Source organism: Heliangelus exortis, chromosome 13 (genome assembly GCF_036169615.1).
Source record: "Heliangelus exortis chromosome 13, bHelExo1.hap1, whole genome shotgun sequence".
Taxonomy (NCBI): Eukaryota; Metazoa; Chordata; class Aves; order Apodiformes; family Trochilidae; genus Heliangelus; species Heliangelus exortis.
In genome coordinates this window covers 14,087,870-14,111,766 of record NC_092434.1, presented here as the reverse complement: position 1 = coordinate 14,111,766, position 23,897 = coordinate 14,087,870, and the positions used below count along the sequence as shown (strand labels likewise).

The following is a 23,897-nucleotide window of genomic DNA, read 5'->3' as shown; positions in this document are numbered from 1 at the left end:
CTTGTTTAGAGTCTAAAGAAGGTCTAAATGTTTGTTATATTAATTTTCCATGAACATTCACATGCTTATTGATGACCACATTTGGGAAAGAATTTGAAGCTTAAATGGCCAAGTGATTGAACACTTCAGTGTATCAAAAATCATTCCACAGACTATTTCACTAATGACAAAGCATTCAGTCAGGGGAAATAAACTTCCATCTTGATTCATGTGCCTAGCAAAGAAAACTACCAAAAAATGTGATCAACAGGTAAGTGTGAATGAGTGAATGTCAATTACTCTCTCAAACAAGAAGTCACGTGCTAAAGGTTCTGGCAATTCAACAAAACTGACATTTGCACAAAGTGCTCAAACTTTAATACAATTTAAAGACAGTTCCTCTGTGACACCTGGTAACAAAACATTCTGTTACACTGCACTTGCACAGCTCCTGTCTCACCACTCACTCCCATTGCCTCCTATAGGTGCCTGAAACAAGATCTGGGTTCTCAAGTTCAGCAGCAAAGTCCAACTTGAGAAACAGGTCAGAGGTGGCTGACTTATCACCTCTGCACTCTTCCAGAAGGTTCAGTTAATCCACTAGAAAAAGTTCAAGCAATGTCAAAGATGTATTAACACAAACTGGCAAAGCATCCTTAACAAGACTCCCAGGTGTGCAGTGAGCACATCCTGCAGTGGAGATGTTCTCAACTCATCTTAGAAAGCAAGTTTTGGATCTTCTGGGTTGCTGCAGAAATTAAAAAGTTTGTGGAGGAGGGTTTGACCTGTATTCTCTCATATAAAAACTTCTGTCCTTAAAGATAACATCATGAGGAGATACATTGGAGCTCTAAAGCTCCATTTCATGGTACTGTCTATCTACTTCACATTCTGCTTTAAGTGCAACTATTGGGCAAATCACACTTTGCAGTGTTCAGAGCCCACACATAAGAGATATAGTCTATACAAACAATCATCCAAAATACTAATTATATAAATAATCCTCTTCTTAAAGAAGAAAATGTTATCTGAAAAAAACGCCCCAGTTTCTCCGTTTTTTCTTTTTTCTTTTTGGATCCAGGAGCTTGTAGATTTGCTGGGTTTTTTTCCCTTTCAAAATTTTTATTTAAGGTTTATATGTTTATTTAACATTTGTTAACATATTTAACATTTATGTTAACATACTAATCTACAATCTTAAAATGGCATACATTTATTTTTTCTGTTTCACAATAGCTTTTCTTAAATGTTTATTAACATACACAACTACTATAATATCAAGCTGTCATCATGTCCTTAAGTATTAAATAATCTCTCAGGGCTGACAAATATTGTTCTGTTTAAATTCATGACTAGTTAACTCAGTTTATCTCATACTGGATATAGTAAGCTGCTCTCTATATAATATCTGTGCAAAAGAACACAGACATTTTAGATTAATTGTAAAACAATTAAGAAAAAATACAAAATTTTTGCATCCAAAGCCTAAGAACATGCCAGTTACAACAAAAACCAATACTTTTGTAACCATTTGTGAAAACATGGGGTCACAAAAGCACAGCAACCAAACACTATGAGCTTAAGTTCACACTGAAGAGCTTTTACCTCCAGAAAGTCCCTGTTTTGGTCTCTACTGCAAGCTGGCAAATAAAATCCAATTTTCTACCTTGATCAACAGTTTGAAAACAAAGTACTATTCCTACCAGGCTACAACTTTCTGTATTCAGAACTGTGTTCTGCTGTGATAAGCACATATTATTAATAATAATAAGCACATATTATTGTTTCACCTTCTAGATATGACAGTCTCCCCTGGCTTTCTTCATGCAGTGCTTATACAGTCAGGACACGTGCAGAAAATGTTGCATACAACAACCTCTTGGATCAAGTTTATTGCACTGGATGCACCACAGCCATGTGTATAAACTCTTTGCATGTGCTGGCATAACTGTGTCTCAAAACCAAACATGAATCTATTTGTATTTATGGTCCAAAAGCAAAACGAAATATTAAAAAAAGCAAACAACCTGGAACAGAGCTATCACCCCCAAAAAAGGCCTTGATTTTTGACACAGTGCAGCACTTACTTAAGAGCATGACTTCAGCTTTCTTGGCCTACAAAAACAACTACAGATGCCAGCCACAGATTACAATCAGCACTGGGTTTGAAATGCTCTAAAAATCTTGGGACTCAGGGCCAATTCTAGGTAATCAAAACCTAAATTACTCTTAAGATTTCAACAGTATTTTTCCTCCATACATCAATGACTACAGGTAGAGAAGCACAAAGACTTGCTTAAAACCTCTGAAACCAGTTTAAATGGCTATACTGTTCATTTTCAAGCTGATTAAAAGAACTGAGCATATTATTTTAATCTGACATTTTCAGAATGTCTTAATTTTAACCTTCACATCAGCACACACAGCATCTGGTAAATTGTTACGTAGAGGGGTTTGGATGCAGTTCCAGTTTTGTTTACTACTTCTAAGCTATTAGGAAAGAGGAAAAAATTCTTCGTTTTTTGTTATTGGAGGTAAATCCATTAGTTCAGTTCAAAAAAAGAAAAATGTATCACAGGTCAAAAGAACAAAATGACAAAAAACCCATTGCCAAACTAGCTGTTGGTTGGCTGCACAAGAGGAGTATGGAGACAAAATATGCTTTCTTTAAGCCACTTTTACAAGTTATTTAAGCCTTGTGAACAGCCCTGCCTTGCCCCCACCCCTCACACATTACTGAAAACAAAGGGGGCCCATTTACATTGTAGCTGTGCAGCAGGGTTAAGCATGTGACCCCAAAGTATGGTGCCTTGTGCTCAGTGGAAAGATTCTTGACAATATAAACAAGAATTACTGCTGTTAGAGAAAGGGAAGACAATTAAAAACAATCTAGGATGCATGTTGTACAGCTGTTCAAGTTTCAGCTACATCTGACCTCTAAACATGCTATCTATGCGTTTTACCTCTGAAACTTAAGCCACTTCAGTTTTACTAAAATAAGTCTTAAAAAAAAAATCAAACAACAAAAACAAACCTGAATTTCTATGACAAACACGAGGTCTTATATGAGTAACACAATGAAAATAGTGTATTGCTGGCAAAACATGCCACTGGTGCTGTTAGAAAGATGTTGGGGTCTGCACATCTCTTTGCAATCAGTTTCCTAACAGCTAAGCAAAAAGGAAATCTTTCCTCAGAAAAGCTGTTGGGAAAAAACAACTGTTCTTGACACAAAAGAGACTTGAACAGGTCAAATCCCATCATCAAATCTGTTTGACAGACATTTGTGCCCAAGCAAAAAAAAAAAAATGGGCTATTTTAGCACAATTGCTGGCACAGTGCTCTGATACAGATCAAATTACAGGACCAAGAAGCCACAACACTTTTTTAAGCCTAATTTTGGATACTATTAATTCCAAATGCAATAAAGACAGACTGCAATTATGGTGAGTGTTTTCTCTATATGTGCCTACAAATTTTCTAACACCTAAAAAAATACTTTAAATTTAAGGAGAAAATGATAAAAAGAGTTTATTTTTTCACCAGCCACTTCAACTAATTGTCCTAATATTGCCATTAGAAAACAAGGTTATAAAAACTTCTGAGAAAACAACAAAAATCTTGGCTAAGCTTCTCAAAACCACAATTTTCCTGCCTGTTTGATCTTTGTACATTCAGCATAAGCCCCTGCAACTCCTCCACAAATGAAAGGCATTCATGGGAAGCCATCAGAAAGCATTGCTCTTCCTCTGGGGCAGAGGACAATAAAAGAAAAGTTTGTGTCTGCCACGTGGGCCTACGATTCAGCTTAAATGAACAAACCAGTGCAATATCCTTCAGCTTTGTGAAAGTGATACTTCCTACTTTCTTTGGAAGAAAGGAAGTCATATATAAACAGAACAAAGGGAAGAGGCAACACAAGTAGAGCCTCTCATAATAAATATTACAGTGAAAGATTTGCTCATCAAACCAAGATTAAAAACATATTTTAATCTCCCAAGTTTTATGCCTTTGATGTATGTCGAAGAGGAAAGCTTATATATTTTGTAAGATTTACAACATTTCTAGTGGGAATAGTTTAATATTTAATTTTTTTCCCTGATTCTGAAAATGAGAAACTGAGATTCAATCGGGTTGAATCTCTCCCCTAATGCTTTGTCATACTGAGCACTTCCTGAGAACAGGAGTTAGGATGTCCTTTGGACAGTGTTTCCCCACACATGAGCTAATGTTTCACTGAGCAAAGCACTGCAAAATCATTATAGCTGTGCAATGGTAATCTCTGTAACTATGAAATACTTCTTAAAATGCCAGCTTTCCTAAGCCACAGTTCAAATATTTGCACTAAAATCCATAGCATAGAGAAACACTAAATGGCACTTCTTTGTGGTGCTAAAATTAGAAGGTCATACAGCTTCAGTAAGGGTAATTTATTATCTGTAATTCCACCATTACATGCCCACAACAACCTGACATAACACACAAGAGCATTAATTTTCAGAGTTACAACACACAAAGCATAAAACTTATGCATCAGGGGCTCCCTTGATAAACTGTTAAGCTCTGCACAACTTTCTTGCCCTCCCATACAACCTTCCTGTGCAGCTTTCCTTGGCCACTCTTGACACACCCCCCATGCCTGTGACAAAAGGACCTTCCCATCAAGTCACAGCATCTGGCTGTAACACAGTCACAGGGATGCTCCTTTCCACAACCTTAGGTGAGGGCAAAACCAAATTACAGCCAAGTTTCAAAGTCAGTAAGAACAAGAGCAGGTAAGCAAGCTCCCTCTGGTTTTCCATGTTTTACAACACCCTTGCTTTGGTCTGAACAGCCCACCAGTAACTTGGGGGAGACATCATCACAAAACAAAATTTTCAAGTACAGTTTCACCAACACTGAAGACAGAAGGACAAGAGGTGAAAACTGTAAGAATTGACATTTTCAACAATGATTACAGTGAAGATAACTGCATTAAATATTGATAGGTTTAGCTTAGCAACTTTTAAGGAACATCTGTTAATTTCAGAGAAGTATGTAACGAATCCAAAGCAGTTAGAAGTGAAGAAAACTCTGGCCAGTAGATGTGTGCTTTAAGAGGTGGGAAGGAGGAAACTGCCAAGGAGGTGAAAAATCTTTTCACAGCTGTAGAAGCCCCTACAGAGCTGATCAAGTCTCTACTCCAATGCAGCATATCAAAGGCACATGGGCCACATAACTGTCTTTCCAGAAGCCACAATGTCTGCTATTAAAATACCCTCAAACTGCCCATCTGATTCCAAAAATATGACAGATAGATAAGGAAAGTTGTTCAAGGACAGTAACTTGCAGAGAAAGGAAAAGAGAGAAGGCAGAGCTTTCAGGGACAGCAGTAACATAATCATAGCAGATCACCTTTCTTACAGAAAGTAAGTGAAATATTGTAAAAGAAGGAAGGGTTATAAGACCAGAAAAAGAAGATGGGTTTCAAGCCAGGAACAGTCAAGAAAAGATTATCCTTGAACTACTAGAAAAACAATAAAATTACAATCGGAAGTGCTGAAGCTGGAGTGGCACAAAAAACTTGAAGGATGTGACAAGGAAGACAGGTGTCTTGTCACTAAACACTGTGCCAGAAGAAGGTTCACACACAACTTCTTAACTCCTTAGCCCAAAGCAAACAGCAAGCAAATGAAAGTGTGAGGAATAATGGGATTCTTGTCTCCTACTCTCCATTCCCCTTCATGCTGCCATATGGTATCCATATCTGTGAGGAGAAGCGGGACTTTGTACCCTGGTGTTTCGGTTTTCATGACACTTTACAAGTCTCATTGCTCATTTCACTGCTTTCCACTAGCTACTCCTTAATGACACCCAGCCATTGCTTCCTTTGCTTTCCCATAAAAACAACATACTCAGGAAATAATGAATGTATATTTGTCTCTTTCAAGTAACTGCAGCTCCATTTTAACCATTTACTTCGCAATAAACTTTTGAGAGAGCTTTTTTCCCCCCCAAAAAGAGTCACAACATAATGCTTTTTTTAAAAAATGCAAATTATATCCCGTTGCCTCATTTCTCAGGTCAAACCTACAGTAATTCCTCCAGCTCAGAAAAAAAAAAAAAAAAAAAAAAAAAAAATAATCACAATAGACACAACAACTGAGCACTCTATAGCTCATTCTGAATCTTCTACTCAAGCAGAAATACCCTACTTCAAAAAAAAGACCATCAACTTACTTCTAATAGTGAATTGCTACAAAACATAGTTTGCTAGCTGGAGTTACTTAAGAACTTGCCATGAAAACAAAGAATTAGCCCAGAGAGCAGCAGTATGAGTTTATTAACAACCTCAAAAAAACCACCTGAAAAGGCAGTCTTCTGTTCTCCTCAGCCAAGTGCAAAGAGTAGACTCAAACCAGTTGTCAAGACTGAGCAGGTCTGGTGGTGGTACAGACACTGAGAAGATGCTAGAAAGGAAAATGAATCCTCCAGAATTACAGGAGCAAAAAAACATACCTCAGAAAAAGCAGAAAAGTGTAAGAGGACACAAAGATTTACCTTTTCGCAGGGCAGCCTCTCTCTGCTTATTCTCTCAGTGCAAAACCACTACATAGTCAATGTAAGAAAATTCTGTTTCTCTGGATGAAAATACTTTTCAGCAGGTACCAAAACTTGTGTTTAAAAATGAGAACTTTTGTAGAAGACTCAACACTTTAAGATGTTTTAAAGCAGGGTAAGATAATCATTAATATGACCGAAGCCTCTGAAAACAGAACACTGTTCACAAGAAATGAGGACAAAGTTCTAGGGCAATTAGAAATCCCTCTCTTCACCCCAGTCCCCAGATTTCCACAGAATCTGAAAACCTATTCCACCCACAGACATTTACAGCTCTCTGGAAACAATTTTGAAGGGCAATTTCTTCTTTGTTTAGGGAAGTGCTTGCAATATCTTCTACAATATGGCCTAGGAATGATATTCTGAATTTTTCACCTTTAAATAAAAAACCTGAATATGAAGAACATACAAAGAAATTTGAGTGGGACTTTTTTTTTTCTTATAGAAAACAAGAAAATTAATACAGCAAAATGAAAAGAATCATCACTGTTCATAAAAATTCACTCACGCAGGGGATTTTTCATCTGTCCTCTCCTTTACTTAGCTAGACAGAAAATAGATTTTTCTGGCTATGTTTAATTTCCACAGCTGTCATTGCAAACTAAAACATTTATATTTGAGCAATCACATCTATCCTGAGGAAACCAGGAACTGGAATACCAGTTGAAATACTGAAGATGCTACCTACTGTCTTCTGACCCCAGGAGTGTGTTACATGGAGCAGCTGTACCACGCAAATAAGCAGTAAAATGTTTTCTTCATTAAAATACATTTCAAAAATGCAATTAGTTCTTAAAACCCAAAAAGGTGACAAGGTTCATGTATGCTTATGAACTAGGTTAGGACAAATGCAAGACAAGGAGGTAGAACAGTAAAATGAAAAGAGCATGCATATATTTCATACTGCTGATGTACATCTTTAAGTAGCATGCTTTGAATGTCTAATAAATTTAATTGTATAAACTCCAATTAAGGAAAGAGCATTGTAACTATCAGACTCACACCCCTGGTGAGACAGCCCTGTTACTTATTCAAGTCCAATATGCAAAATTTTCAAATGGTTCTTTTAAAAAAAAAGATGACAGCACTTCTGCAAATATTTATCATTCATAAAAAGAAAATAAATATTTTGAGATAACTGTAAAAAGGAGCTGAGCAGATTTCAGCCTTTGAAGTGGGACTAGCAAAAGTATTATGTAATTTTCATTCATAGAAAACAATCTTCAACATAAAAACTGCTAAGGACATTTTCATAGATGCACTACCCAAATCAGCAAACAACTTGCTTCATCTTTCCTGAAACACATCCTCATTACCAAGCTGGATCTTATTAGTCATTTAAAGTGTTGATATTTATAAGTTCAAGTTACACCTTCAGTTGTATTTTCTTTCAGTCTTTCCTTGCTACCCCATAATTCCTTTCCCTCCTCCTTTTTTCCTCCCCTTGTAGTAGTAAAAATGGATTTACAAAAAGCCAATAACAGGTTTTACTAAAAAATATATTCTGGTTTTAATCAGGCAGCTTATCACTTAAAATTTCACACATGCACACTATTACAAATGTTCTGCCTGCAGACTTTCAGGCTGAATGTTCTCCTACAGTAAGGCCATAATAGAACTCTTTCATGAAAGCTGGTTCAGAACTATGTCAGCAGACTAAAAGCTACTTTGACATATAAAGTAAAATAACACATTCAAACAGAAGTCACATTTTTATGTAGTTGCATTGGGTAATAGCTTACATGTTAAATTTACCCAGAGCAAGGCCCTATTAAATGCTGCAGCCAACAAGCAGAATTGATGAAAATTCAGATGATTGCAATACCATGCAGTTCTTCGAGCCATCGAAGCAAATATCTGTCTAGCTTCTCCTTCCTGTTCTATCCTTCACTCTGTTTTGTTCAAGGAGTAACAGGAAGGATAGGGAAAATAATTTGAAATATGAAGCATCAAGTTTCACATTAACTTCATTATGCTGTACAAGTTTTATAAGTACAGACACTTACTAATTTATTACTACTTTCTTTCTCTCAACACTATCTCTTGTGCTTCCAAGAGAACTTGCATTTCCAGTAGCTTTATTCCCATTTTCTATATTTTTTAACCCTTCTCTCACTTTGTTTCCTCCTTACAATTGTTTCCCCTCTCTGCTCCTCCCTCTTCCTGCAACTTGCTTCCTCTCATTTTCTTGCTCTGTTCCATTCTTAAAAACACTTGAGCTTTCTAAATTTTGCCTCCCTCTGAGCCCTCCTTCAAGTTGTTCCATAAGTTTAACTGTGCCAGACTCCTCACAATCTCTCTGCAAAAGCAGAAAAAAAATTCTAAGTGTAAATCAGGCTATTAAAATATAAGTGAAACACTAAAGGGGGGAAAAAAAGGAATGAAGCCCATGTAGGGTTTAGTATTTGTGCAAGAGAAATAAAGGTAAGCACAGGCCAGCAACTGAATGGCAGACAGCAGTTAAACAGAAAATTCATATTGGAAGCCACAATGCAAAAATGTTGAGTTCCCCCTGGAACATGTACAGGAAAAAAGTACCCCTAAATTTCACAAACAAAAAACCAACCCAAAACCAAAAAGCACAATCAAACCAAAAAACCCAAACCACAACAAAAAGCATGTACTTTTCACCTACAGTAATTCTAACAGAGTGTTTATCACCATAGGATTAACACCCTCTGCGTTATAAATAACATAAGCAGTCACCAGAAAATTCTAACACTTTATATAATTAAGAAACACTGAAGGCTACCATAGAATTATGCCAGGTACTACGATGAGAAACTAATTTATTAGTTTAGCAAGATTGTGCAGCTCCAAGCATTATGGAGAACAGCTTTAATAGCAGGTAAACAGATAAACCTCTTACACTTTATGGGTACACATGTATGTATCCATGTCTGTGTGCAGGCACACAAGTGTTTATATATATAAATACAGAAGAAATTAGCATATTTTAAATATTTTTTTAATTGGTAAAAAACTATGCTTATATAATTTCCCTGTTTTTTTTTTCCTTGGTAATTCTATACATCTGTTGCAATCCAATAATTTTTAGCATTCTTTAAGCCATTTTCTGTATTTGATTTTTTTTTTTTTGCCTGAACAAAGTACTTCTCCCTTATTTGGTTCTGTAGTATAAGCCCCTAGCATATTAAATGTAGCATTATTACCACACAACAGCATCAACAGAGAAATTTCTACCAAAACACAAACTTTGGAAAATGAATGAAAAAAAAAAAATTAAAACAATACCCAAATTTCTCTGTTTTGAAGGAGACACTCAGCTACTTGATCTTCTGCTCTCACCTCCCTAACCACCCCCCATACGCTATTTTCTTCCCAAACCACATCACTCCCTTATACCCGAGTCTTCCTCATCACTTCCTCCTCCCAACTTTCTCCTGCCAGTTTTTCTACTCCCACTGTATGCAAAGGTCCATCCCACCTAGACACCCAGCTTCAAGGTTTCCAAGTGCTACAGAACTGCTCCTAACCCCTCTTTCCCATGTTCTCCTGCCTTTTGGCACCTCCTGCCACTCTTTCCTTGGCCAGCTGCATCCTGGAGTCTTCTGTCCTGTTTGCTTTCCCCACAGCAAAGATCTGAACAGAAAAGTAAAGAAGTAAACACTAATATATTAGATGAACCAAAGGAGATGGGTAGTACAGCTTGCTCAGCACTTGGACCAGGATCCCAATTTTTCTCAAAAGGAAAATTGGAAAAAAAAGGAAAATTTCCTTGAATGTGGGTTACCTCATGAAGCACATAAAGAACAACTTCTCTCAAGGAAGAACAACTCTCTTCAAATTGTTTTAATGCATAACCACTTTTCTACTGAGACCTGGAGATGAGAGAAGAGAAGATCCAGCTCCTCACAATCACAACACACAAGATGACCTTCTAAAAGACAACAAAAGAAGGCACTTTGCACGGAATCTGGTGACAAATCTGCAATCCAGACAAGGCGAGGTTTGGATGAACATGGACAGCTCTTCCCACGTATAAAAATGGTAAAATTGGATGGGGAAAAAAAAAAGAGTAGACTCTCAATCTGAGAAGCCCTTGCACTTGAAATTGCATTGGACTTTCACTTTTAAATCTTTAGTATAAACACACAATCCTCTCACTTCTTCACATGGCAGAATAAGCTACCAAATTCCACCTTTTTCAAGCCCACTATAAAACCCCACAGGATCTCTCCAACCTTGTGTCATTCCACCATTACAAAATAGAGTTTCTAAATGAAATATACTTTAAGGCTGTACTATGAGAAAAAGCACAGCTTAATTAAGTTCACTAAACTGATTAAGCCATGCTGTTTCACCTATTACAGGAAGTATTTAGCCCTTGAGCCATCCTAAAGGCACCTGACCCAGCCTATGTCATGTTTCAGACAGATACTGTATATATTTAGTCACCACAGAAGGTGGAAAAGCAAACAGCCCATATGTCAGCATGCCAACAAAAGAACAGAAGAAGGATCAGCTGATAAAGCAGCTGTTTACATCTCATTCCTGTCTGGAAGGTAGGTATTACAATACAAATGGAAATTAAGAGGATACTACCCTAGCACCTCAGATCTGACTGTTATAAAATAACTGCAGTGGGAACACTCTCTCCAAAAGCCTCAATCACTGATTCTATTAGTGGGATTTCTACGTGTTTACAAACAACTTGGACAAATGGGTATAAAATTTACTAGATTACAGCAGCCTTGGTTTGAAAAAAAAAAAAAAAAAAAGATTAATCTTTCTCCTTTGTTGTATCTAAGTGTTTTAATCATCAAAAGAATTCTCTAAAATTTTCAACCTTTTAAAAATGTCTAAAAGCAGTTTCTAAAATAAAGACATAGCTAAATAGCATTATTCTTATCTTGGCTTTTGCCACTACAAGGGTTCTGCTCTGTGTCTCATAAAGATTTCTGGCAGAGTGAGAAAACCTGGTCAGTATCAGAGTCTTTCCTGGGACCTGTCTGAAGTGTCGACAAGCAGCTAAGCTGAATATTAATACACTCTCCATCATCAAAAGCTGTTGCATACCCAAAGGATGAGAAATATTTTAATCAGCTTTCAGCTTGTCTAGTAGAACTCAGTTTATTCCTTTGGGATTATACATCTACGTGCTAAATTTTTGTCTTCACGCTCTCTGTATATATATTACTTTTGAAACTAGCAGCAAAGAGCCTAAATCTGCTGTTTTGCTGGAAAATGCTAGCTAATGCCATCATTCAATTACAATATTTTACATTTAACAAGAAAATGTAGAATAATAAAAGCAAAGTAAAAAGTTGACAAAACAGTCATGTGTCCTGGTTTTTAACAGTAGGATAGAGGGACTTTTTTGTTTGGTTTGGTACTTTTGAAAATTTTATGAGTTTTCAAGACTGATTCAGCCATTGTCTTACCCATCAATTCCATTCCCCAGTAGATTTCTAAGTTTTGATATTGTAAATTAACAAATACTTTAGCATAATGACCACCAGTGGAACGTATGCATACATGTTTATAAATGTGTACAAAATATGTTCTTATAGGAAAGCCTACAAAAAAAAAAAAAAAAAATCAGTAATGGGTTAATGGTCTGAAAAGCCTTGAGTGTAAAATTTCATGGTGTAATTGCATGATCATAACTGCATGGTAAAATCTTTCTCTGCTGCCATTCCACTGAGAGCCAAAGTCAGGCACTGCAAGGTTGCATTAATGAAACCACCTAGAGGAGAAGACTTAAAAAGGAGGAACTGTTAATAATCCTCATCATGTGTATTCTTAATCCTTTTAAAAGCACTGTAGTATTTCAGACTAAGATGCAGGCAGGACTTTCACTGGCCTTTGCACTAAGCATCTACATCAAGGCAGCAGAAAATTAATTTAATGTTTCTTCAACTCTGCCTCTTCGAGCACAGATGCACCAGTACTGTACAAGCAATACCATGGTGCTCTTTCCTTTTCCCTGTAAGAGAAGACAGAAATATAAAGCCTAACTGCTGAAACATTTTCAGCTGCTCTACCACCTCAAGGAATTCTGAGAACTAAACCCTCTGCATACTTTGGTGCTACACAGCATAAATTGGTTTGTACAGGCTAATATAAAAACAATTTGTATCTCTATCTTCCATCAGCAACTTAACAAAGCATTGTTTTGGAGCAAAGCAGTGAATTCTGTGGTCTGCTACTGCAAGTGATTTCAGCACAGACATGAATTAGGAGCATGAATTAGAAGCATGGCATTGGACAGACACAGAACAATCACTAAAGGATGACAATGAGCAAGCTTACTCCTCTGTGTGTCTGACTTACTAGACAATTACTAGAAAAGTCACTTATCCAAACTAAGTCCCCCCCACTACATTAAGAAAACAGCTGACCTTCCAGCTAGCTAGTGAAGCTTCAATCCATTAGCATGGAGCATGCAGCTTGAAGATCAAGCTAAAATAGAATTAGCAGTTTATATATGCATACATAGATAAACACAGAGAAAAATAAAGTGATCACTTCAGTTTATTACACAATTATATTGATCCCCAGGCAGCTAGAAAACATGAACTGATGCACTATTCCCAGTGGTACCAGTGCACTTAACAGAACAGTGCATGCTAAGGATGAAGTCAGATGCATCTCGAGCACAGAGGCCACTCCTAATCACAAGCAAGGATCTGGCCTGCTCTCACCATGCCCTTAGACACCCCATTATATTACAGAAATTTAAAATGAGTCCTATGAAAAGAGATGCCATTAGTCTGATTGTGGTAAATAATCACATTCGTTTACAGGAATAATTCAGAAGATTTGCAACGCTTAAAGCTTGTATGAGAGTCTGCTGTGAGAATTATAGAGTTCAGATTAACTAGAAGTCCATGGAGAACTGCCAAAACCTGATGTTAACTAGAGATATTGAGAGAAGCCAGTAATTACCTTCCTCCTGCAAAACAGTAAACATTATTTTTTGTCTACAGCTTCAGAATTAGTAAGCAAAAGTATGCCTAGTAAGAAATGATGTGGGAGGGAAAAAAACAAAACAAAAGAAAAAAAAAAGTTTCACTCAAAAGCTGGAACTGGGAACTGCCAGAGGACAACTGGGGTCAGCCAAAATGCAGTACTGCCTATTTGGAGCCCAAAATAAATAAACACATAAGTTTCAAAAATCTTAAGATGTGGCACAAATTCTATAATTTGCAATAACCATGGTAGGGGGAAGGCAGAAATTTGTTTCTTCACACGTTCTCTCCCTAGGATGCTGCCAATAGCTCACTTTCAGCTACAGTAAAAATCATAGCCTCGTTTAATTGATGAGGAATTTAAGATCAGGAATTGTGAGCAACCTGAAAGCAAAGCAAGACCTCAACATTTTGATCTTCACATTGATTTTCAAAACTACATGTGAGTTGCTTGTGCAAGCTAAACAAAGGGTCAGAGAAAAAATTAGCACCTAATCCACTGGATCATAACACTTTCCATGGCAAGCACTGCAGCCAACTTTTATTTCTCTATATATTAAATAGGAGCTGTCACTTTGATCAAAGATGAAGTAACTGTTAAAAAATACATTTCAAAAACACCACTCAACCACGATCTTGTTAGGAATTAGAAGCACTAGTGATCAGATAGGAAAGAAAATGTATTGATGGAGCAATGGCAGCTTTTCAGAGGATGTCACCTCTTTTGCTTAAAAAAAATATTTGCAAAGGAGAACATCTGTATTCTATTTTATAGTGGTTACATAACCACTAAAATACAACAGCACTGAAACCATGTTTAGCAATACAAGCTGTATTCTCAAAAGAAACTTTTACAGTTACAGCAATGTAGATGGTGACACTTGAGTCGTACTGTTTGCTTTCACTTTCATTCAAAATCACAACTTCCCATAGTTTATAGCAATCACAGTCAAAATTATTCCTGCCAAACCACTGCAATTCATTTTCAACACCAAAACAGGTTTTTATATTTATATAGCATGTCCATAAGCATACACACAAAAATGTACAACTTCATATACTCTAAGATCCAAATGTTAACTAGAAACCCCTTTCTTGATAGTTAATAATTAACCAAGTTTTATATAACATATAGACAAAAAAACTTCACACATACAGAAGAATCTTTTCTTCAGAAATTATACTCCGTGTTCAAATATGGTCTTTTATTCCATTTTTCTTCTTGGAAATGGATTTCTAAGAGCATAAATGGCTTTATAACGAATAATTGGACTAGTGAACAATAGCACAACACTCCTACTGCACTATTTCCACAGCTAATAATAAACCTAAATAAATATATTGTTGATAAAAAAAAAGTATTCTGTTATTCCAGTATATGTGTATCCAAAGTTCCAGGGGAAAAACAGTGGAAGCAGCACACAATTTGATACAGTATAGAGTAGACCCATTGTACCAATTCTGCTTTCACTTGAATTTGAAAAAGCCAACACCATGCTGCAAATATCCTTCTCAGAACTGACACTGGGTCTACAGGGATGCTGAGCAGGAACCACAATCTGAGCTTCTCCCTCTCTGTGACACACTGGGTGACTGCCACTGCTACCAAACATCCTCTGATGGTCTCTAAACTCCTTTCCTACATTGTCCCTGTTGCCCCCAGTCCTCATACCCTATAAATGCTTTTTCTCTAAATGTAATTCTATGTGACTCAAAAGTTAGATAAGTTAATTAGAAGATCATCACAGATGAAAACCCCAATATATCTATGTATGGATTTGCATGCAGAAGCAGACAGACAGACCTGCAGTCCCAGTATGGACCAGCTCTGTTAGTCTGTCCACTCTGAGAAAACTCTCCCATGTGATGCAGACTCCTGTTTAAGCTCCAGTGTTCAGCTCAGGCTTAAGAGATCCATTTACAAAATTCAAACACAGGACTGGGGCATAATCTGTATGAACAGTTTGGATCTCTGCTGACTGTGTGTTCCGTGCATTTATGTTTTAAATACTAACATAGAGCTGATCACATTTTCCTTGAAAGTACATGCATGTACTACAGCCATACCCAGCCAATAGTATATAGTGAAGATAACAGAAAAGTCCCATAAAAAAGTTCAGCACAAGAGAAAAGAATTATCATGCAAAACTGCAGCTGACCAAGATACAGTTCTGTGCACACACACCTACAGCCATCAGACTTGAAGGTCATCTGTAAATCCCTCAGAAGGGAACCCAGTGTGCCAGCTCCCCTGCACCATCTCCAGGCTCATCACTTCCACCCATGGTCCTCCCATTGCTACCAGAAACACATCCCACTTTCCTATAGGACCCAGATTGTCCTAGACTTTCCCTGGTTTAGAGCATTTTATGTTATAACCTTAATGTTTCCAGCATAATTCTGACAGGATGCTGTATGAGCTGGAAGTCTGCCCTTTTAACAATTCCATTTTATACCAGAAATGTTATAGTCTCTCATATCAACACAGCTTAGATCTCAACCAGCTCACAGAAGGGTTAAAAATAGAAAGTGCTATCCACTGGTTTGCTCTGATGTTCCTGTAGATATTGTCACTGGATGTATCCTCAGTAGAATTCTATTCAACACCTCTGTCTTTAAGTACAAAGCTGTAGGCTGTAGCAGCTTTAGGAAACATAAGTATCCTTTTTTCTGCTGCACAGTATCTGTGTGTGAAATTCTCTAAAGGGGTTTAAGTATTTACCCTGAACACTATCAGACAGTTTCTAAAATTTTCCTTATCCTGTTGCAAAAACACTTCAAAGAGAATCATAAACACAGTCCTTTGTGCTTTCAGCACACACTTTGTTTTGGAAGCTTAAGTCTGAATTCCCTCAGAATTGTAAATATTTTTTTTCCTGAAAGATGTGCTTTTTTTTTTTTCTTTAAAGTTAGCAGTGATTCTACTACGCATAACTGCATCTTTTCTTCCATTTCTGACAGCTAAAAATATTGGGGTCAAGGAAATTAGCACCAAAAAAAAACAAAACCAAAAGAAAAAACCCAACCCCTAAACAAACAAAACAAACAAACAAGCAAAAAGAAAAAAAAATAAATTAAGAGGTCTTCAGGATCAGTTTTTGCTGTTGTTGTTGCTAAAGTGTACATTACCAGAAACATGACTCCTAGTGTAGAGAAAATATAAGTTGTAAAAAAAATACATTTAATTAAAGAGTCTGACCTAAACAGATAAGAGGAGCCCCAAGAGACAGGAAATATGGTTAAAATTTGGGACTTTGAGCTGCCATGATGTGCCTGTGTTAGTCAAATACACTCACTCAGCACAGCATGCCCTCCCAAAAAAGGAGTGTGACATTAAGCACAAAGGGAAAGCTAAAAAAGTGATCAAAAATAAAGTCGGTTAGTTCTGGTTAATTGGTTGAAATGTCAACCTCTATCAAAGCTGGGAGGATTCCTTTTAAAAGCATATTTTATCCTATAGCTTTACATGGTTATTCTGGAATTGAAATGCTCTGACTTAAATACATATTATAAACCTTTGTTTTCATTTGGAAAAAATTATAAAATATGGCCCTAGGCTGAGATTTTGTAGCTCAAGTTTCAGCCTCGATTCAATTCTGTCTCTGACAATAGTAGCTTATAGAAGAAACTATGACATACTTCATACATAGTAATAGTAGTAAATAAATAGACTACAAAAAAGATAGAAAAACAATTTTACAAGATAATAGCCTTGCTCTCTGATTTCAGTTTGGTTACATAAGCTGATAAAAACATGCCAGTGAGAAGAAGAGTAATAACAATAACTAGTAAATTGTAAATGACCAGTAAATGACTAGTTTTTAAAAAAGTTTTATGAATGAAAATGAAAGTTTTGCAGGATATCATTTTGCTCAAAATGACATTTTGCTCACTGTAACTACATGGAGTGTGAGCACCTGTGTTTTTACAGAACATTTATAAATTAAAAGGCGTGCTGCATTTCATTTTCACTATTAGGTGTATATCTTAGAACACCAAAAAGTAAAACAGTGGAACAAATCCTTGTGTCTCAGTTGTACCATTAAATCACTTCTTCAAGATCTTTCATTCCTTTCAGTAGACCCTCTAGTGAAGGCAAACATTGATGCTGTTAAATACAACTCCCAGCCAGCCATATTTTCTCTACATTTTTGTTCCACATTTTTTTTCACATTGCCAAATTCCTGCATAAATAGGTGGGATTAAATGGAAGGTAGCCTACCTTACATAATTATATATGTTGTGATTTTATACTGCAATGAAACTGATACATTTTAATAATCCCAGTCTTGGCTCTTACCTGCTAAAGTCAATAAAAGTTATTAAGGCCAACTGCCATATAAATACATTGCTACATTGCTAAATGGACTGTCAAAGCAGGAAATACAATTCACACCATATAGCACCAGTAAGGTCTTCATTTATTTTATTATTTCTTTTAAAAGGAACACTAGATCTGTTAAAAAAGTCTTGAAAGTTTCAATATTTAAGTATGAGCATGTACGTTCACTTTTCATTCCAGAAAGAAAAAAACATTTAATTGATCTACATTTTCCTTATTCCAATGCGAATCACTGTAAAACCAAAACAAACAAAAAAAGACTGAGGGTTTTTCAGCAGTTCTTACTGATTTGGCATGGTGTTAGAAGATTTTCCTAGCTAAAATAAATGTCAGATCGCAAGGTTTGCATGATATCAGACCCTGAGAGACAAATTGTCTCTCTGCTGCATCTCAGAACAGATACAGCAAGACTTCCTCACATCACATGAGACTTCAGCTTTTCAGACTCCTCTTTACCCAGAAAGCAAAGCTTGTACAGCCTTTTTTCAAATGGTAACTCTCCCTTTGAATTCGGGAAGCATTTATCCTGATGTTGCAGATGATAACGTGTTAATCTCGGCTGACTTTTATGAGGGGAAAAAAAAAAAACACCCAACCTCAAACATTTGAATAGCCTTCATTTTTTTCAAGGAGGGAGCAGAGGAGAAGATTGGTTAAACTGCTCTGAATTTAATGGTTCATAAATTCACGGGGTAATATTGTGGGAAATGTGATGTTTTATCAGAATGTCATTCAAATGAAAGGTTTAACATTTACATCATAAGAGCGAGCTCTAAGTAAAACTATCCTCAGGGAAAGAAATGCCAGGAATAAACATCAGGATAAAATTGTGCGATTGCTACAATGTACAAAAACATTGAATAAAGCCCAAAGGTATGAAGACACTGGGTTAAACTTCCTGCACTGTCATACTCTGCCCTGACATTGGAGTAATTACAATTCTGAGGATCAAACATTATTTTGGAAATATTCTTAGCCTTTAGAACTGCTTCACTAAACAAAAAGAAGGGGCACAAAGCACACAGGGGCCACAAGACTGACTTTTGTATCGCTCCAGACAAATATATTAAAAAAGTCAAGAAATCAGCTCACACACCAAAGGAAGAAAAATGCATTGCTTAAGTGTTTTCTTTAAAAAATAGTTCCCTTTAGGCAACAATATTCATCTGAGATAAGATCAGCAATTCTAGGACATTCTTACTTTTAGAATTTTGACATCTTTTATATTTAAAAAGAATCAACAGCTAAAATAATAAATTTGGGAAAAAACCCAAACCACGGGTAGACTACTGGGTACCTTCAGAAATACCTTTTTGATTTAACTTAATGCTGTGGAAGCTAAGCATGCACCAAAACACTGCAGTTTTTATGTTAAATTGCTGTTGAATTTGTTAACCCACAATTGATTTCCTGTGTTATGGAATCTTGAAGATTACAGCTAACTTGAAGTAACAAGGATAATTCTTGATGTTAATGCTACATTTCTATGTATTTTTATGAAGTCGGTGACTGCTGTTGCAGTGAAACTACGGCTCAACATTGCCCCCTACTGTCATTTTGTGAAATACTAAAGGATAAAATTAGATGAAATCCAAAAAAACACCCCACCCCACCTCCAAATCCCAAATACAGTAAGCATCGAATTTACTTAGACTCAACAAAACAGACATTCCCTATTAAAATTCTCTTCTGTCTCCTTCAATCGCTGAAATTAATTGTGATTAATATGTTATAAGTCATAAAACATTAAAAGCCATTTTTAAAGTTTAAATTAGAAGCAGCTTCTGTCTTGGCCCAACCTTCAGTTTGCTGATAAATATCATCCTGAGGCCTGTTGAAAGGAGATACACTGACGCCACCATGGTTCTAATTAGAGACACATGGCAGTGTCACACCAATTGCAGAAAACCTAACCCTGGAGGACTCCTGAGCTTGCTGTTTTCCCATGTTCTCAAAATACAATGGATATAAAATAACAATCAAACATTCTTGTCTCTACCTCATCTAAGCCTGCGTTACAAGAGAGAAAGTTGTCATTTGAAAGAAAAACAAACCAAAAGATCATTTTCAAATTAGAAAGGTCATTGAAGAATGTGAGCACATAACACAAAAATGAGGAAAATCCCCCACAAAACCAGGTTATAAACGATTTCCTTTTGTCAGAAAGTTGAAATGTTCACCGATTCCTTACCGCAACTGATGTCACAAATAAATGTCCACTTTTTCACACTTATTTCCCAAGCCTGAAACCAGCCATTGCTGGAAAAGCTTGCATTATGTTTGAGCAGGTAAGTGAGCCACATTTCCCTCAAAACTCAAAAGCCTACTCATTGCACCCTATCTCCAGAGATTCAAAACCATTCAAACACATCACATTCAGCACCCTTTCTTTCCCAAGGCAGCTACAGATAAATTGAGGCTTATGCTTGCCCAGCAGAAATGACTGAGAAGCAGCTTCTGATGCAGACACATGGATACAACCAAGACATGTTCAAGCTCCTCCTGGCTACAAATCTAAAAGCAGGGATGCTGGCAAATGCATTGAATATCTACACCAAGGGAGTCCCCCAACTGAGTCTCTACTTGGACAGCAGCAGCCAGGAGGCCAAGAGTGCTTTTTCACCAAGTCTGTTTCCATGGAAAGCAGGGATGTACTTGCAACCCTACAGGAAGCAGTAGCACTGCTGCAATTACTCAAGAAACTAACCTAGCTGTGGTGTAAGTGTGCAAGCACATTCACTGTTGCTGTCACTGGCAGAGTTGTCTAACTTGGTGGTGTTCTGAAAAAGCTGACAGTGCAGTTTCATCTACCAAATGGTGTGATGTAATATACACTGGTCATCTTGTGAGGCTCTCAAGCTTCAAAAACAAAGTCAGGGAATAACTAAAATCACCTCCTGGTTTTTTGGATCTTATTTTGCTTGCATTTCTTCTGGCTACTGAAGGGAAGAAAAGTAAGAGGAGACAGTGGAAGGCTGACATTGATTCTGCTTTTCATATGTTCTGAATAAAGCTTAAATCCTGTTACTACAGTACAATTAAAAACATAATTGTGAGTGCTCTCAGATTTAAGCTCTAGAGGCTTTAGACTATAAAACTAGTACTTACCATAATCTCCATTTTTCTCCAAAATTCTTCCAACTTAGCCATAGGATTAAGCCACCAATCAGTGCACTTCAAATACCGCTTGCCTTGAAACCAAAACTGCCTGAGCCACTCAAATTCAACCTGTAAGACAAAAACATATGGCAGCATAAACCTCTCTTTCAACATTTGGGGCAGGAATGATGTAATGCATGAATCCAGCTCTACCTGAACAATTTCATAGAAAAGGAGGTTAGCAAAGTAATCATTTCTAAACACACCCTGACATCCAGTTGTTTATTTTATTGCTATGCCATGTGAATTTGTAATCTGAGCTACTGCCTTCAAACTTAGAGAGATGCAACTTTTTCTTTATGTGTATGTACATGCCCAAAGAACATGAAAAGTTCAGGTTTACTCACAATTCAGTCACATATGTCCCATCCCTGACTTCTTTTGATTAATACTGTGTGGGTTTGAAAATATTTCAGCCATTGAAAAAACTCACAGCAATAAAATAACAAGAACATGGCAGAGTCCCTGTGGAATGAAAGCATTACTATGAAATATAGTTTCTCATACTTGACCAATTAATCTGGTTACCAGCTAGGCTACCAATAACATCAGGATCTCAACAGAAGATATGTAAGAGCTCTGCTGAGGCTGTTCCCCCAGACCCCTTTTCTCTGTCCTCTGTTGTTCTGCCCCTACAGCAAAACCCTCTGACAAAGAGCAGTGCCCATGCACCCAGGGCTCAAAAAGCTTTTCAAGGCATCTGAAATAAGAGACCTCAATAGTTTTTCTATAACAAATCTTATGTTGAAACTGTGCTTTACAATGAAGACAAATCCCTCACTGAGCCAATAAAAACTCCATCAGGAGCAAACTAATATTTTTATGTAGAATATGAAACACAGCAAATGATGTAATACTTTGCTTGTTGGTGTTGCAAAAAAGAAAAAAAAAATCATATATGGTTGGCCCATCAACATTAAGACATGAGAACTATTAGCTTACTAAAACATAACATAAATATGTAACTCATCAAATATTCTTTAAGCAAAATAATTTAATTTATCCTAATTACCACTAAGCCTATTCTCCTTGACTAGTAGTCCATAGTTCTGGTCTTTAAGATTCTGTATTTATCTTTGTTGTGGAAATTGTTTCACACCAAATCCAAAGCTGCTTTAATCATTATTTGTATCACAGAGAAGTTTTTGTTTATCCCGGCTCAGCTATGAAGATGGCTGAGACAATCTTCCAAGGTAAAAAAATAAAGAAAACTTCCCAAAGTTGTCATCTAACACTTTCCTTTCTCCAAGGGTGAACAGAATGGCAACAGAAATGTCAAAGTGTTTCAGCCAACATTAACTAAACTTGTGGTCAGTGTGTGCTAAAAATTACAATGAAAGAAACTTAAATTTTAAATGTATAAAAAGAAGACTAAAACAACTTTCTTGATAAAATAAAACAAATTATTAGTTAGCAGGCTTCGATCTTAAAATACCTTCAAAAAACCTGACTGCTAACCTAGTGACTTCTTAGCACAGAAGTTTGATGATATCTTCCCTAAAAAACCCAAAAAGCTGAAGGAAAGCTTGCTTCTTGTACAGTATTAACAACATAGCTAGCATCAAGTTATGCTTTATTTAAAAAATCATTATACAGAGTTTTGGAAAGGCTGAGCATACTGATAGTGCAAGTAGTATAAAGCTCTCAGTACTTTTTTCCTCCCCCACTTCTTTTTGGTTTTGCTGGTCTCTACCACAAGGGAGCTGCAACACATGATGTCTGGCAAACATGCTTTGTAAAATGAAGCACATTAGGCCCTTAACCAGTGAAAAAAGTTTTTAAACAAACAAAAGCGATGTTACAATACAGCTCATAAGAAAAAGAATTTATTTCAGTCAATCTGATTTTTGATTAGCCACTGATTTGTGACATTTCAGTTTCATTCAAGTATGGCATCTTGGCCAAATTTTCAATGTATTTTGATCCTCCACAGAACATACAGCTTAACACAGATGAGCTGCTTTTTAGGAGGAACAGGTGAAGTTTGGCAACAGGCTAGTTCATTTTCTGCTCTCATCAGAGGCCAGTGTACCAATTGCAACATGTGGCTGTTTAATGATGGGGACTGCCATTTAACAGAGCTCTGAAACTCAGGTGCACATTTATCTCATGACATCTCAATCTAACACTTGACTGAACTGAAGAAATGGGGGTTGCAGAGAAAAACACTCACCCACCCAAACTTAGCCATCAAGCTCCTTGACAGGTAACTGCACAGGTAAAAAATGATTCTCAACAAAAGCATCAACTTAATGAGGCAATGGTGACATGATTTCTCCATCACTCTCTCCTTATTCTAGATCTATGCAAGCCTAAATACTCAGTTCTGCAAAAAATCTCCAGAGATTCCAGTTATGCTGTTTGTTTGGTATTTTTACTTAACACATGAGCATTTTTTACACCACACCCATTACAAATTACCCAAACATCTCCTATCTGCTTTCCAAGTTCTCTTAAGCTGCAAGTCCTGCTGCTTTCCTTGAAATCTATTTAGTAATATCTTTCCCTGCAGCAGGAAGGCACTCCTGGTGGCTTGGCTCCCTTCACATACAGGACGAGTTGTACCAGGATTAAAAAGAAATAACATCCAACAGTAAGACTGAAGAGAGACAAAATTCTCAATTCCAGCCTTACTGGAAATGAAGCTACAGAACATTCATCATCTGTGATAAAACTCAGGTTAACAGTTCTTGTCAAGGATTTTGTCAGAATTCTGATTGATTTGGAGACTCCCATTTATCAGAGTTACCATTAGAATTTTACATGACTGAACAGGATAAACCCTAAACATATTAACATATAAAATATTCACACTGAGGCTTTTAAGACCAATTTTCATCTCCTTATTAATTTTCACTTATGACTTACAACTCTGCAAGTCA

General features: G+C 36.7%; 1 protein-coding gene across 3 annotated transcripts in view; it reads right to left on the bottom strand.

The window, feature by feature from the left end:
* Positions 1-23,897, bottom strand: part of FTO (FTO alpha-ketoglutarate dependent dioxygenase) — a 220,233-nt gene that overhangs the window by 134,678 nt on the left and 61,658 nt on the right. For all 3 annotated transcript variants that reach the window (XM_071756935.1, XM_071756936.1, XM_071756937.1), the window contains exon 7: positions 20,965-21,084. In XM_071756935.1, the coding sequence (XP_071613036.1) occupies positions 20,965-21,084 (120 nt within the window). The remainder of the gene's footprint in view (positions 1-20,964; positions 21,085-23,897) is intronic.